This window comes from Netta rufina (genome assembly GCF_964035555.1).
Source record: "Netta rufina genome assembly, chromosome: 2".
Lineage (NCBI taxonomy): Eukaryota > Metazoa > Chordata > Aves > Anseriformes > Anatidae > Netta > Netta rufina.
In genome coordinates, this window is record NC_140124.1 from 151892846 (window position 1) to 151910773 (window position 17928).

The 17928-nt window shown below is 38.9% G+C and overlaps 1 protein-coding gene across 1 annotated transcript in view; it reads right to left on the minus strand.

Moving 5' to 3' along the window:
- Positions 1 to 17617, minus strand: part of ZFAT (zinc finger and AT-hook domain containing) — an 86724-nt gene extending 69107 nt beyond the window's left edge. The window contains exons 1-2 of the mRNA XM_084283235.1: positions 17594 to 17617; positions 6729 to 6899 (exon numbers count right to left, since the gene is read on the minus strand). Coding sequence (XP_084139361.1) covers positions 6729 to 6899; positions 17594 to 17612 — 190 coding nt within the window. The 5' untranslated portion in view covers positions 17613 to 17617. The remainder of the gene's footprint in view (positions 1 to 6728; positions 6900 to 17593) is intronic.
- Between the last annotated feature and the right edge of the window lie 311 nt (positions 17618 to 17928).

Here is a 17928-nt window from a genome sequence, read left to right on the forward strand (position 1 = left end):
CCACCAAAAAAAATAAATCTCATTTAAATTAAAATCAAAGAAATTGCTTAAGTATTTGAGATACATTCTGTAAAAAAAAAAAAATAAATAACTCAGTTTATCTTTTAAAACAAACATTTATCTTTTAAACCTCATTGTCCTTGTAATAATTTGAGTAATTATACTCTTAATAATTCAAGGCCAGGTTGGATGGGGCTTTGAGCAACTTGATCTAGTGGGAGGTGTCCCTGCTCATGGCAGCAAGGCTGGAACCAAACCATTCATGTTTCTAAGATTCTGTAACTCACATGATTTCTTATTCCTAGCACTTTCTAGCTTCACACCCATATCTCTTGCTGGTGATCTCTCTCATCCTTACTCTAGTTACTTCAAAAGCAATCTTGCTATCAGCCTCTCACAGACAAAACTTTTCAGGATTGACTAAGCCAGTTAAACTAGAAGAAAGCTTTTAGCTAACAAAAGCAAAAACTCAAAGGGGAACGAATTTTCCAGATGGTGACCGGATACCTTTAGGAGATTTCATCCTAGCTCTCAGTTCCTCTCATCTGTTAGGTGATGCAATGAAAAGTATCGTTCACCTTCTTTTTAATCTCAGAGGTTCTCTGGTTTTTGTTTTGGTTTGGCTGTTTTTTGTTCTTTACTCTGAAGTACTTGAAGAATTATCTGGTTTTGTATACGTTTTGGTTTGAACCTGCTCTTCTGCAAGAAACTCAGTTCACCGAAAGCAAAGCATGCTCACTTTTATAGTATCTTTTTGAGTCTGAGCAGACATCTGGTGAAAAAACAGATCTATTTCTGCAGAGCTCAGAGAGAAAAATCTGCGTGCAACTAGAAGAGTTTGCCTGATGGTGTATGGAGAAACAGGACAGAGTTAGGCTACTTCCATGCTTTTGGCATTCATTTTATCCAATGTTAGACACCTAAGCTCTGAAACTAGTCATTATTTGTATTTCTGTATTGAATGAACACAGAAAATACTCTCCAGAATGCAGTGCCCGAATCATTCTGGACCCCAGAGTGTCCAAAGTTCCAGTTTAAGAACCTTCAGCTGTGTGCAATGGATTTAAGCTTTCAAAATTAAAAGGCAAAATATCTTGATACAGTCATAGGAATGGCAAAAACAAACAAACAAACAAAAAAACCAACACTGTATAATATGCATTAAAATGTGAAAAGTGGAATAGAACAGGTATGGAGTGCCTCTCAGCCATCACACTTGTAGTATGAGAGAAAAACAAAGGACTGGAAAATATTAAAAAATTGCCAACCACTCTGTTTTTGATGCTCTGGGAAGAAAAAAAAGTATCTCATATGTTTCGGCTTATGGTACTCACATTTTTGAGATCCCTTAAAGATTTCTTCAAGGGAAAATTAAATTGGTTGACTTAGAACATAAGGAAAAATAAATGACCCCAAGGAATCTTAAGGCGAGAGAACAGGAGGTGGTGGCAGCATCATTTCAGAATCTGTTAATCGCTTCCCTTATGTATTCCAGACAAACAAAAACCCACATACAGAGACGGCAGTTTTGAGATAAATCATGTAACTGGTATCAACTGAGCAAGAAAGCATTTTGTCTCGTTAGAGTAGTGATGGAGAACCTGCCTACTTAACCATGTCTTAAGAACACTAAAAGCCTCATTGTGAATGGGAAAAAAAATAAATTAACTCTTTCACAAATCTTTTTGCAATTATTCAGGAGCAGCATTCTGAATTTCTGTGCTACTGCACTCCAGTGAAAGCAGTTTGGTGAGTTATCAGCCCGAAAGAGGAAGGTGATTTCAGTGCTCTCAAAACTTCTCTTTGCTACTATTCACGTTATTTTGACTTCCATTAACTGTGGCAAACAGTACCTGGTGCCTTGAGTTAATCAAATTAACATGAAATTAGAACAAACAACATATCAATGTCAACCTGTAAGAAGGTCAGATTGCTGTGCATCAAGCATGGTATCAGGAAGACAGATGCTGCTCAAGTTGCCATTAAGCAATTAAATCTTAGGATTTGAAGAGTGGATACAACCACCACATTCTCTGTTTATTACGTTGTTTTCATTCGTTTGCAATTCCAACTCTATGAGAGTACCCAGCATATTTTCCAAAAAGAAATTGAACAGAATCAGGCAAAAGAGGTTCGTTCACCTCTCGCTAACTGGTTTTAATGTAAACGTAATGAAAAACAGAACAGCATTTTCTCATTAAGACACAAATGGAAAAAGTCCTGCATACAAATGGAAATGTGAGAACTGCTCCTTCAGAATGTTGGTGATAGGTCTTTTTCTGTGGGCTACCAAGTTGTAGTTGTTACCAGAAAGATTTCTAATGGTGCAACCAATACAAAGAATGTGTAAATTTACATTGGTTTGTAAATGAGCCTACCAGCAGCAGAACTGCCAGCAGCAGAATTACCAGCAGTTCTCAGACATTTTAAAAGGCTTAACAGCAAGTGCTGGGAAACAACATACATTGGAACAGGAGGCCTCCTGGATAACTGATGTATCACCAAAATTCCTTGCTTCTTTTATCCCCTCTTTTTCCAGAGCCAAACATACCTCAAGCTACTTTGAATTAACAATGCCAGAATTCACTGTTTAATGATGCACAGGACTATAAATGCCAGCTGTCTCTCTGTACCCAGCTTGCCACTAGCTATCCATTCATTGTACTAACGACAGTTCAAAAAGCCACCTAAGAGTAACAACATGCAGTAATTGAACACTGTATTCATCTGTTCACACAGAAATAAGCCAAACAGAAACATCACCCCTTGCTAAAAGAAAGTATCAGACAAACAAGAAAAAAAAATACAAATAAAAAGCACTTATTTCAAGGATGATTAGCAGGAAGCTCAAGTTTTTAATTTGTAATCAAAAAGATTTTAAAAGTGAAATCTTGTTCCCCCCAAGAACATCTTTGTGGTTTGTAGGGATTTTTACACCCATCACAGATTCACTAAAACTAACCTTTATGTTAACTGGCATTGGATGTACAATGGCAATATTCTAGGAAGACTTCCTCTGCTATGCTATATATTATGTACTCAAAGGCATTAAAAAGGACAGTTTAGAAAAAGAACAGTAAAAACAAACAAACAAAAAACAGCTACTATTTAAGTCTACTCCTGCACTGTTCCTCCACAGGAATTATTCACATAAGCTTCCTCAAATAAGCCCATTTAATAATCAATAATCTCAGAAATGTTCAGAATATGAGTAGTATGCAACATTTCTATTTATGAGGTCTTCGTGTTATTATACAGCAGAATTAAATGCAATTATTCCCTTGAAATTTAACTAAGCAAAAACACACACACACAGTTTTTAACTCTTTGTAGGTTAGAGTGAAGAAGATGGCAGCACTCCAGGACTTTGGATTTAGCTGGGCTCAGTGATCCTCACTGAAGGGGTTGTGTAGCTTGTATCAAAAATCAAATTTAACCAAAACTGGTTCACTAAAGGACAACACCCTTACAAAGTAGAATCTTCTAAAGTTAGTTGTTGTTTTTTTGTTCGTTTGTTTGTTTTTCTTACTAAAATAGATTTTTCTCTGGTTTTCTAGTCCTCAGGTTTAACTCAATTGCATGGGTAATTAGAGCTAACGATGTAGAAAACAACTGTCACTAAACTATGTTAAAAGGCAAATATCTATGACTCTGGAAGAGTAGGAGACATAACAGATCCCTATCAAATGGCTCTTTTTCTCCCAGAAAAAAAAAAAAAAAAAAAAGGGAGCTGAATTCAAACAAAAAGTTTGCCAGAAGTCACAAAACACTTGCGAAAGTTTTTGCATAAACATCCTAACTGAATGCTACTGGCTAGATGTGTTCTGCAACATGAACCCATCCTCATCTGTCTGATAAACAAACAAAAAGCTCATCTTCTTTTATGTAAATAATTCCAACACTACATGGAAGCATTCAGAATCTGCTGCACAAGGCATCAGACAAGAATACACAAATAAATTTCGTCTGCAGGTTCCTTATGCAGTTATCGTTCCCTGTGCACATCACAGCACCTAGGCTTTTAGCCCTGAAGCTGTTCAGCCTGCTCTAGTTACAGCCCATCCTCAAGTCATGAGAAGGCTGATGCATCTGCTCCATTTTAAAGTGACCTTAATGAGTTAAAAATCTCTGGAAAAATTACCATAGGCAGACTGTAACTTCTTTCCAGGTCTTAAAATCAGTAGGTCTTAAAATCAGTGAGGCCTGGAGATTGTGTTGCAAGGAGCACATATCCCATAATACAGATACAGGCTAAAGCATCCATCATGGAATAATAATATTACAGACAGCTGTAAAGTTGGAAGTTAGGACTATCTACGCTGTTCCTCAAAGCATTACCAATGTAAACCAGAACATAGCTGTCCGTTCCCAAACAAAGATGCCACACCAGACAAGTCATAACCTATTCATAACCTGTACAACAGCAACATCTGCCTGGTACCCCTTGTTCCACAATTCTAACATCAAATCAAATCAAAATGTTTCGAATGAATCAAGTCTAAATATATCATCCCTTAATTATTATGGGAAAGTGGCGTGACTAACTAAAATTCAGCAGAGAGTACTGCCAATAAAATAACTTCGGAGTAATAAACACTTATTACTTGCCTAGCGTTTTACTTTTTCACAGTACTTATAAAATCATTAATTTAGTATTCAGGCAGAACAGAGCCCCATTAACAACATTCACTCATCCATACTAATTCTGGAGGAACTACACCATTTACCTGTACTTGGAAGAGAAACTATGATTTCAAAAGACAGAAATATGTTCATCTATCAGCCAACAAGTAGCAAAAGGAAGTTGTAATTTCCAGGCTGTCATTCATCAAACACTTCTCCCTTACTGACAAGATTGAAACACTACAAAAAAGTACAGAGGAGTTCACCAAGAGAAAAAAAAAAAAGTATATTAAAAACTTTTGTGTTGCTGATTCTATAACAGGAGGGGAAATTTTCAAATTCCTACATTCAGCTGTGAAGTCTCCTAATTTTTTTAAGCAGAACATAGGAAAAATTCAATACGACTTCAGGACACACTATCCTCTTTATCCAATCAACATGCGATAAGAAAGAAAAAAATATATATTTCATTTCTATAATACAAGTTGAAATGATAAGTAATTCACCTTGACATTCCTACTAACAGCAGGTGTCAAAGAATTGGGCTTCATAATCTGAAAATGGTGGCACCACATGATCACGGCAGATATATTCACCAAGAACAATAAAAAAGGTAACATAATATGACTTTTTTGCATAATTAATTTATGAAGTTATTCTCTTCAAAGCTGGATAAGTCTAATTTCTGCTCTTTCAGATCATAACCATAATTATATACTAGTCTGATAAATACAATGTTTGCTTAATGACATATAATATAGTGCAGATAGTCCCTATCACAAATACAACAAGCACACTACAGAAGAGCCTATTTACTTAAAGGAATACGAATATGTTACACGGTACCATTATCACAAGGCTCAGAGTGAAGTGCTAACAGGAAACAAAATTTTAAGAAAGGAAGATATATTCCATACGCCTGAAATACTCATTCTTTACTATTAAAATTAGAACGTCATTTTAAAATGGGATGCAGATCTAAAATTTATTCGTCTTCTAATGTACTGTTAATTTTAGGCATTGTGTGAAACAATGATCTAGTACAATTTTTTTCTCAACAACGATCTGAGGAGATAACAGCTACAGTTTAATACTATATGACCATTATTAGAAATATCTTCTCATATTGATAAAGTTAATAGAACTGCTGAATTTTTCTTAGTAAGTAAAGGAAGAAATATCACACACATACATTAATGATAAAATGTTTTCAAGTATGATGTTAAGAGTGTAGGGTTTTTTTTGGTTGGTTGGTTTTTGTTTGTTTATTTTGCTTTGTTACTTATAAACACACACGTTTTAAGATCCAGCAACCATAATTATTAAGTACTTTGGAAATCCTCATAGGCATGTTGAAATAAGAGGTTGGCCAACAATATAAACCCATTGTTCAATAAAGGTCTAAAAGAAGATATAATTAGAAAGTCTGAATTATTTTGAACCCATTGCTGACATTACAAGGGATTGCAATTATAATCAGTTAAACGTGGTCACAAATATAACTGCTGCTGCTGCAGAGGAAAACCATTCTGCATAACTAACTCTCATTCTGCATAACCTTTGACTACCAGATTTTTTTTTTTTTTTTATTATTTACTAGTGCCAACACCAAAGCACAATTATAAATTATGAATCATGCCACTGCCTTTTTGGACTAGAACTAATTTATATTATCTAAAACCCAACAAGCAAGGAGTTAGATTACTCAAAGCATGCCACTCTTCCAAAACCTCCAGACCTCCCTCCAGTCCACGGTGCCCTGGCTGCTTGCCTAAGAAAACTTAATTGTCTAGCACTAACAACACTCTTCCCACTCTTGTTAGGGCTTCAAATTAAAGCTGTAGGAAGCAGCCTTTGCTATACTTGACATTTAAAATTAATGGAGCACTGTAATCATCCCCTGTCACATGCTGAGTTTATCCACATCCATCCCCTGATCTAATCTGCACTGACTGAAATTCAGGCTGGCAACGTACAGCGACCATCGCAGAAAGAAGCTATGTAAATCATTCCACACACAGTGAAAGCCCACCACGCCACAGGTTTCATTAAAAAAATGAAATGACTGTTAGAAAATGACACGTCATTCAATTTATCAAAAGTACCTTCTCCGTTTCTGTTTATGTTTGTTGGTGCTGTTAGAGGCTGGAGTGGAATAATGATGTCATTAACGTTAGTCCCTTCTTCTGTGTGCTTCTCAGAGACGTGAGACAATAGTTCTGACTGATTCGGTGAAAACAAGTTACAAAGCTTACACATGAAGATGGAATTGATCCCTGAAAAACAGGTTTAAAAAGAGAAGTTAATATTTACAAATTTTAGTCATTTTTTCATATTACCACTAGTTATTGAGATTTTGGTTAACACATTTAACAGGCAGTGAGTAGTTAAAACAAATAATATTGCATCATTAAATGAAAGCATTCACAATAAATCACAAACAGAATTGAAGAAATGGTGAGACTTCCACCCAGATCTTCACAGGGCAAAACATTTCACCTGACTCAAATCTTGGCAACAAGACCTAAAAGGAAGTGGGACAGATGAAGCCAGTTTTTGCCCTTTCAGCCTCAGAAAATGTTGATTTCACACTTCTTTTAAACAGCTGATAAACATAAAATTATATAAGATAAAGACATTGTCCATTGTTGATGTGCATCCTGTTGGTACAAACACCGAACATTTTATCCTTTACAAAGCAGTTCTGCGATAGAAATGCTGGGCTCCATGTCTAACACCTGGTCCTCGACCTTGCTGTTCTTGAAGTAACAGCCGATGAAGAACTACATTAAAATATTTCTTGGTCAATGCTTTAACCTGAAATTTTACATATTTTTTCAGACAAAACTTTTGATTTTTTCAGTTCAGTTCCAAAGTAGTTGAGGTGTGATGTGAACACAAACACACAAGAGAGTAAGTAATAAAGAAGGGTTACTATCAAATTAATAATTCAGAAAACTTCAACTAAAAAAAAAAAAACTTACAAACTTTTGGCAGAGTTAATTTGAGGTTCTTTTTCTGCTTTCTAAGACTGCTGTCGTTCACTTGAACTTTTTGATTTTTCAACATGTTTTTTCCACAGTCCCTGCTCCCTTCTGTTTCCAGTAAAAACTAGTAACAGCCAGGAACCAAATTTAACAACATGCCAGTTCCTCAGCTCTGTATAGAAACCCCCGGTCCAGACATCAGTTTCAATTCCTCCTCTCCCTCTGTTCCACTAAGGAAAAGTAGGAACGTATCCTCACTGAAATCAAACCAAAACAGCCAATACTATTTAAGGTACAAACTAATCCACAGGTTAGCCGGGTAAGTACAGAAACAAAGTGATTTTCTGTGAGTCTTGGGATGAATCTGGGGTGAAAGAGAACGAGGAAGCTGTACTTTGGAACCTAGTCCCAAAACAATCCCAAACAAAGATCACTACCCCTATTTGACGTTCTTCTCCTCCCTCTGTGACACACTAATTGTATGGTTCACCCCACTCCAGAAAAACCTTTTGAATGTTCAGAATAGTGAAGCTGGCTCTCATTTACAGTTGTTTGCAATGAAACTCTAACAAAAGCAACCTAATCCTTAGAAATAATACAACTACTTCAAAAATAAAAGGCAGAGCATGCCTTCATCTCTTAAAATAGCTCTGAAAAGCAGTTGAAATACTATTCCTGCTGTACAGAATATGCTGTATCCTACACACACACAGCTACGTAAAACGTATAATATACTCAGCATGGTCTTTTGAGCTTGGCAGGGATCCTTTTCAGGCATTCTGTTGTCTCGAGCACACACACATTTTTATTTTGGTTGCAGTAAGTTTATAATGGAAATGTTGCTTTGAATCATTTCTGCTCTAGTTATTTAGCAGTATTCTTTTATTAAAAAAAGAATGATGCCTGTTATTAACACAGTGGATGATGATTCTTCTGTCTAAATATGTGTTTAATGTTCCCACTACAAGACCTATCAGCATCTATCAGAAAAGTTTAACCACAGCCGAACACTGAAATCCCACGATGCAGGGGACACTTCTGTTCTGAGGCTTTCTTTGCCACTGTTCCTGCTTCCTGACCTTCCAGCTGCTTTCTCTTCAAGTTCATGCTCACTGCTTTGTGTCTCCTGTCTCTTCCTTCAACAACTGTGCTCATAAAACATTTTATTTATCGTTCCTACCAGTGAAGACCTGCAGAGGGGCTGAAAACCAGAAGAATGCCCAAAAGTCAGTTTGTTTTTTTCAAGTGCCTGATTATACAAACCTCATCTTAAGGCTTTTCTAAGAAATTTGTGGGATTAACACCAAGTAATAAAAACATGGGAAATAATCAAACAGGAATAAAGCTGAAGACCAGAAGAGAACAGCGCAGGTGGCAGAGCACGGTGGGAGTGCTGGTGAAGGCACAGAGAAGATGCATGAGCTCTACTTACAAGTGAGATTGAAACAAAATGGATGAAAGAAATGATTTTAGGAAGAATAACTGGAAAAGGAGGTCAGAAACCAGAAGATAAACTGTGCTCAGTTTATCATGGGCCTAAACCACTAGATTAGGAATAAGCAAATTATAATTGATTACCTGTTTGCTAATTAGGTAGTATAGCAATAAAGCAATGAATTATAGGCAATTAACTGTAAAAATCAAATAAGCAATAAGTCAATTAACTATGCAGGGAATCAATGATTAAGTAGTGGATAATTAATTATGTGGGAAATCAACAGAGCAATTAATTAGACAGCAATTAAATATGCAGAGAATGAAAGGAACAGTAATCAAGTATGCAGGTAAACAAACAACAGGAATTTCGGCCAAAACCAATTTGGAGCATTCCAGTTACTGAGCTTGCCTCGTGTTAATTCGTTATCTTCACTTTGCCCATGTAAACCCTGATAAATGTATCTTGAAATAAATATTACCAGTGACTTTCTTCTTACACGTAAAAGTGGCAAATTAAGCTACAGTGTAAATAAAGCCTTTTTTTTTTTTCCTCCATTCTTCCAAAGATCTCAAGGTACTTCTTAAATAGACAAAAAAAAAAAATAGTTATACTGAGCCATGTAGACACAGAAGGGAGATTTACGAACAGATCACTGAAGACAAATAGGGAGCTGCAGACTAGGCTCACCTGTTCCCAATCCCCTTCCCAAAATATAAGAGTCCGCCCTCTTTTTCTCTAAAGCAGTAATATTAGAAGAATTACTGAAAATAGAATTATTTATGCGAATAGGTTATTACCTAATTGCCATATATGCTTTTGATCATTATATGACAATAACTTAAGAGTTTATTTTAACAAGTCACAAACTTTCCTTTAGCACAAAACACAGGCTGGAGGTTTATTTGTTGTTGGTGGTAGTTTTTTGTTTGTTTTTAATATTTGTTTTCACAATGAACACAAATAAGGTAAACAAAAGGGAGCTTTGCCACTTGATAGCTAGTTTTTGTTCACTTGATAGCTAGTGGCCCAAGGAATAAGAAATTTGACCAAGAATTTTCTGAACAAAAAAAAAAACGAAAACTTATATTTAAGATGCTCAGTCGCATCACTCGATGTGCAGGTCCAAAATGCTGCTTCCTCTTTACCACTCAGCTTTCCCAATTCTGGAATAAGTCATGTCATAGCACACAGGATTTGTGGCAAAATCAATTACTAGGTGAGTTATTTATTTTTTTAAAGGTTCTCTATATGAAACCTTTTAGAAGCAACTATATCAAAGTCCTTCTGTTGCCCATCAGCCAGGAAATAGAATATGGTGAGCCAAGAAACATCAATTTCTTAAAAAAAAAAAAAGACCTCAGTCTTTTTTCAGTTTTAAGGACACGTGGGAGGTGAGAGTCAGCTAAGGTCATCTGATCAGGGACATTTTCAGTGTAGGAGGTCAGTAAATTAATGGGAGAAATGATGAACAGGAACACAGAGACACAAACCTGGCAGCCAACGCACAACAGAGCTGATGCCAAGGACCAAAATACTCCAGTTACTAAACGATGGGCCACCAAGAAACTGCAGGCACAGCTGTGGAGAAGGCCACCAGGACTTTGGAACTGGTAAGAAAAGGGAAAGGAGGAGCAGAAAGATTTGGGATATTTGAGGAGGGTCTGTGGAATGATGTTAAATAAATGAAGGAATGCTTACATGGAGGGGGAAGGAATGGAAAATGGCATAAAAGGGACCTGTTGTGTGTAAACTGTTACTGGAAAACATGCTTGTCTGACCAGGTCCTGGCCTGATCACTGCTGTCTGTCCTGTTTCTCATTAAAACCTTCCATAAGAGCCCCTCCGTGTAACCTCACTGTCCAGCCCACGTGTGAGTCCCATAGTCCTTGCACCGAGTGAAAAAGCCACCAGACTGCAGGGCTGCCACCAGCAGCAGCTGCTCCTAGCACCCCCTGACAACAGCAGTGTTGTTTCTGATCTTTCTCCAACAAGTTTAACTTCCTCAGATATTGTGCTACCCTCAAATCTCCAAGCCCACTCTTACAAAACCAGCTACACTTGTGGACTAAGGAAAATCAGTTCCCACCCAAATATATCTTGGCACTACAGTATAGTCAGCAATAACCAACTGCCTAAAATCAGTGCCAACTTAAAAATATTTCTAAACTTATTATTATTAAAAAAGAAAAACTCCTGATAACTAACAGCTGATCGATGTCTATATCGAGCAAGTATATATCGACTATATCGAACAAATGTTACAATAAACTCAGAAACAAGTTGTAGCTTCATCTACTAGCAAAGCACAGCACTACCTGGGGATACAAACAAGCTTATAAAAGATATTCATGTAACTTCAGTGCCTGACCTGGTCACTATCTTGTCACTTCTCCCTGTCCTGGGCTATGTTCCGCCTTGAAACCTGCAAGCATTCCATCACGGCAATATTAACCACAAGCTTTCTTTACGTAATACAGTTACATTTTCCAGTAGAGTTAAATTTATGACACAAAACATTGTAATTACACACTGACATGAAAATTACTGAGAATATGTAAGGGTTTCTGCTCAAGTTTCAAATGCAATAAAAACAATACTGCCTATCATATCAGAAGAGGGGCACAATTCTTCCCTTAAAACGTTTTTATTAAAGATCTCTTCCTATACAAATGCTGAGTACATAAGGTATCATGATGTCCCAGAAAAATACACAACCCTTTTCCTTGGTAGTTTCTTTAGGGAGAAGTATTCATATACTGAGGTAACAGTTAACATGAGAGCAATATGTAAAAAGCCAGTAATTTGTGTTTAACACAGGCAGAATTATTCCTCTGTATAAAAAATACTTTGAACCACATATAAAGGAATTGGCACAGCCAGTGCACTGAATTCTGATGCCTTTGCTAATACCAAATATAGTGACAATATTTGTCATAGGCATCAGAACCTATCACTCTGTGCATGTCACACTTTTTCCATTTTCAATGATATTTCAAATATATGAAATTTTGAAAAACATATTAGTAATATGTTTTTATTGCTTCACAGAAATGACACTTTTTTTGGTTTTTAATTAAATTCTACTTTAATCTGTTTTAAAAAGAAAACACTTTTTTTAAATACTCTGAAATGCATGATTACATGTTCTTAATACCTTCAGGTAATCAGCACTATTTCATAATTCCTGTAAAAATGTAAATAACTCTCAGCTGCATTTTTCTATCTCATTAAAAAAAAAAAAAAAAAAAATCTCTAAATGAATGCAAGTTTTGATTCCATATGCTTTAACTCCAAATGGCTATAATTTAGCCACGGGTTTATTCCCTAGACCTCTTCCTCCACCTTATAATACTTCAGTTATCATTTTAATAAAGACAGTAGTATAGACTAATTTTATTTCTCTTCATTTGATGGAATTAAAAGCAAGATCAATACTTGTTTCCTGCTGTTTTCTGAATTATGATTCACCAAGAATCATTGGGTGGGGGGGTTATAGCACATCTCCAAATGAAAAGCAGGATCCTCACTAAGCATTTTAAAAAAAATAAAACCTGTATAAAATATCCCACTGCCTGCTACTGCTCGGGAGCTGTAGCATCCCCCAAATCCCCTCTATAATGGCTAAGTACACTCAGATCCACAACCAAGAAAACAACTGCACTGAGAGCAGCAGGCCAGAGAGAAGACGAAGTGGTTTTAGGGCTACCTTCACCTGAACCCAAACTCGTGTTAGCAACTGGTTTTGCGCAATTCACCAGTGCAGGATGACCACGGAGGAAGAAACCTGCAGCACAGCACTTCTCAGGAAAAGGACACCTGGCCGTGTCTGTTTTCACTTCTAGCTGCTTAGGTGGGAATAATTCATTTAATTACTACACACCACAAACATTTTTCATTTTGATATAAGAGAGAAAGTTACAGAACTGTAGTTGTAGAAGACATTGCTGTAAACAACCAAATCACACTAAAATCAATACAAATTAATATGATCTTAAAGTAAACCTAATCATGTGCATTCGCCACCTTTTTCCAAGACAACCAGAAGTTTGCTTTTCGAAGCAAACTACGTCTATAGAGGTTCTCAGATGTTACAGAGAGATACACAGTATAAGACTAAATCACACTGGAGTGCGTGAATGCATCTGGTTAATAAATAAACTGCCTTTAAAAAAAAAGATACAATACAAATATACCAAGGACAGAAAAAGCAAAAGCTGTGGAAAAAAAGCAGCAGTTATGGAGGGTGCTATTAACCCCCTGGAACACGAGTGCTGTGAGCTGGGCTGACAGCTTCATCTCTGCCTACGGGAGCATTATAAGACGAGCAAAGAACACTGAGAGGTAACAGGCTACACCCAACCCAAAACTTATTATGGAAAAGTTTTGGAATTGAAGACTGAAGCAAGCACAACAGACCACAAAGATGAAAGAGACTCGCCTTGAAGTGGTAAAGTCGATTTTCAAATTAAGGATAACACAGAAAAAAAGACTTCAACAGGAAACAACAGAGAGCACAGAGTTGAGATAAACTGTTGTTTTTGTTTTCCATTTCTTTGTAGTTGCTTTAAAAAAGGAAAAAAGAGATCTACATGGTACCACAATAACGTGCTACACTTAGGAAGGTGTCAAAACCGGAACGCTGAGCTGTAAATGAGGATGTTGACAGATACACATCCAAACAAGTTTCTGATAAATATTCTTCTAACACCAGTGGGATACCACAGCCTGCAAATAAAAATTAAAGAGAAAAGAAAGTAGGAAAGTAGCTGGTTGTGAAGCAATGCCCTGTTATCCCAGCCTTAGCATCAGTCCCAGCTAACAGGCTATTTCAACAAGGAACACAATGTCTGCAGGTGGAAACTCCTGCTCTGTGCAGAACAGCAGTGGCAGAACCACATCAGCAACAGCCTGACCGTGAGGGTAGGAATGGCCCTGGCACACTGAAGGAGATAGAAGAAGTTACAGAGATGAGAAATAACGATGCACGTTAGGTTTCAATTATCCTTATGCAAATGTCAGGTCAGGACAGGAGACCAAGATTAAATATTTAGACACCGTGAACGGCTGCTTTGCTCAGCAGGGAAGCTGCAAGAGGAGACACAGTTTGGGATGGGTGACTCTCCTTGGGTCTGGAGCTTAAAGAAAGACTCCGAAATCCTGGGCAGGAGTGATAAAAAGCCAAACATTTAACTTCAACAATGTGAACCACATAAAGATTAAAAACATCCTTAACAGAACAAAAACAAAACACAAAAAGGGCTCCAAAAAGAGCTAAATCAGCATGAAGATTATTTAAAAGCATCGTACTTGATACTAATTATCAAAGGTTTTAGAAAGGACAAGAAAAAAGAATATATATAATTTTAATTGCCGAGCATGGTACATAGCAGTGAGAAGAAGCTTTAGTAGAAGAAAACATTCTCAGAAAAGAAATGAGGAAAACAAACAGACTGCAAATGGTGACGAATTAAGAAATAAAACCACAGTAATGCAGGTCGATATAGATTATTTTAGCAATGTGAGAAATAAGAAAGCAGAATGCAGCCCTTTTTTTTTCCTAAACACCTCACCAGTAACAGGCCTGCCTGAGAGCCTCTGTAATACAGAAGTAATCTGTGTATGAAAGGAGCCTTCAAAGGAGGTAAGTCCCTAGCAAAATAAGCTTTTCAATTTACTTTCACTCTATAAGGGCTTGGAGAGGTTTCTGTGAAAGCTCTCTTGACAACGGCAAACAGTTTAAAGACAGCCTCAAAATAAAGGTAAGAAGTGCACTACTCTAAAACAAAAACTTCAGAGGTACAATACACAGCCCTACAACGAGATGGTCCTAAAACATAGACCAACAAACAAAAAACAGCACAGGTTATTGCTGCAGAAGTCCATTTTCAGCTTAGAACTCTGGATGCTTTAACTTGAAAATCTAAAAGAAGGGGGAAAAAAAGTTCTTTTAAAGGTATAAACGTAAGTACAGCCAACTACACAGCACAGTTCAGTAGCAGATGAATGAATCAGAATCCTCCTAGCTGGGAAGGAGGGAATTGGAAGGTGGGGAAGAATGAAGAGTAAAACAGTTATGAAGGAGGAGGTGACCAGCAAGGGGCACTGATTAAACGTCTGACACCTGGTGGCACTAAGGGACAGGGCTTACTGAAGGGCTGCAGTAGGCCAGGTTGCTGTTGGATGTGGTGATCCTGAAGGTCTTTTCTGAGCTAGGGGATTCCAGGACCCTGCTGTCTGCTCACGTTAGTGGATCTGCCCTCAGTGTTGAGTTGGAAAAGGCAGAGAACAAACAACGGGAGGCACTTCTTCATATAACTCTGGGGCTGTAAGGTGAGTGAATGTCCGTGGTGATAGCAATGTGGTACACAAAGCCTTGGAAATATTTGACACAACGATTTCACATCATCATCTCCGATAAATAGGTAGAGAAAGAAAGGAGTAACAGGCTGCGGTACTGCCTTTTGACAGATGCATCAGCTTCAGGTGGTTAACGTGAGTTACAATAGACTGAGTATTCCAAATTACATTGATTTGCTTCAGAGCTGTCCAAGATATCACCAGAAAGCAGAACCTGCCTCGTCATGAAGCTGCCCCAACAGGGAAAAGGCACAAGGCTCTTACCCTTCTTCCTTGTCTGAAGCACATCCTCACAAAATCCAAAAGCACTGTATTTAACCTCTGCATTACTAGATTTGTCAAAAGAAATCTTACTAAAACTACTAATGCTTAACCCATGAAGGCAGATACAAGCACATGGATTTTTATTAGTTTCTGCACACGCTAGCTTTCTGTAACTTTTTTTCCAGAAGTATTTATAAAGTTCTTCAAAAGAAGACACCGCCTACACACACTTATGTTGCCTAGAATACAAATTTAGGACTGGATTAAAAGGGATCTTCTACTAACAAGTTTAAACCACTAATAAAGGCAACAAGTTTTCTCCACAAATGGCTCTGTATGAAAACATAATAAGGGAAGAAGCTTACCTGAAGCAGTTCAGAATAATCAATTTATCTAATATATAAACAAAGTAGCTTTTCCATCATTTAAAAAGATACATATCCATAAAGACTTGGTCTTGTTTAACGTTCTAAGATCGCCCTCATGTGGTTAAACGCAACACTGCAGGAATCCCAACAAAAACACTAGGGCATGGTACTGTAATACCCAAAACATGTGGAACCTCAGAGAATGAGCGAAGAGGATGCACTCGGCCATCACTTTCAGGATGCCCTGGCTGAAATGCTCTGAACCTGGCTTCTGGAAGCACACCCAAAGGAAATGCTCGCTTTGGGTGCAGCACCTATTGGGCACTGGCCACTCACGGCAGCTCTCGGTTCAACTACTCTCACAACACTACTTTTATTAAGACAAACGTGCTTGAGTAAATGAAAAATTATTATTTTTAGTAATAGAATTACTTTCCCATCTAAATCATAGAATCACAGAATAATTAAAGCTGGAAAAAACCTTCAAGATCAACTGGTCCAGCCATCCCCCTACCACCAATGTCACCACCAAACCCTGTCCCCAAGCACCACGCCCAACCTTTCCTTGAACACCCCAGTGATTTTGACTCCACCACCTCCCTGGGCAACCCGTCCCAGTGCCTGACTGCTCTTGCTGAGACGATATAAAGTGGTCCTGGAATGCTTTTACAAAGTAGTACTTAGGCAACACAACACTTGTCGGGTATTCCACTGGTTAGATTCAAGTTATTCTCCTGTTCCCTCTCTGGCATAAAATTCTGAGCTATGCTGTCTATGAACACTGCCCAGGCGAGCCAGAAATAATTTGGGATTCTAAATATCAATTAAAAATTCATCTCCAGGAATGACAGCTGAAAGCTAGATGTCAGTCTACAGGGCAATTAACCGTGATTAAAGTATTGCTACATCACCTCACAAACCCGTACAACAAACACAGGGTTGTGAAAGGCAGACAGCACATACACAATATTATTTTGGCTGTCATGTCTACGTAACTTCACTTCTTGGGGACACGGTTTATGGGCGATGGCTGGACCAGATGATCTCGGAGGTCTCGTAACGACTCTGTGATTCCGCTCGTAAATCCCCACAACCCCCTGACCAACACACGAAGGGCTGAGGTGACAGAACGCAGGTTTAACGATCACACCCCGCTGAATACGGGGGGCACAGCAGCTCCAAGGAGATGCCGAGAGCAGCCCCGGGCCGCTTCAGGACGCGCCGTGCCTCGGCCGCCCCTTCCCCCAGCGGCCCCCTCAGAGCCGCAGCACCTCGGAAGCGCGTTATCCTTCCGCCGCCCCACTGCTCCGCGCTGCACCCCGCTGCTCCCCGACCCTTCCCGAACATCCCCGGCCCCCCATTGCCCTCAGCGGCAACACGACGGCTGCTGAAAGTGGGTAAGGTGAGGTGGCTGCCCGCCTTCCTCGGGGGACTACTTCCTCACGCGGAGGGGTACGCAGCCGGGACTACTTTCTTTCCCCTTTCCCTCAGCGCTCGGCCCCTGTCAGCGGCTCTGTGCGCGCTCCCCCGCCCGGCCCGGCCCCGGCCCCGCTCACCTGCAGCCGCAGCCTCCATCACCGGGCGGGGAAAGGGGCTGGGGGCGGCGGGAGGTGAGATGAGGCGGGGGTGGGCTGCGAGCTGACTGAAACCCCAATGCAGCGGCCTCGTCGGGAAAGGGAAGAGCCCAAATAATAATAAAAATAAAAATCGCTCCCAGCCGCAGCCCCGCGGGCCTCCCTGCTTTAAAAAATAAATAAATAAATAAAATTATTTTGATGGATTTAGGGGCGGTGCGGGGGGGGAGGTGAGGCGGGTTATGGCGAATCTGCGGCGCCCGACACGGCGGCTTCTTCCGCAGCGACGGCGGGCGGGGAGGGGGAGAGGGCGGGGC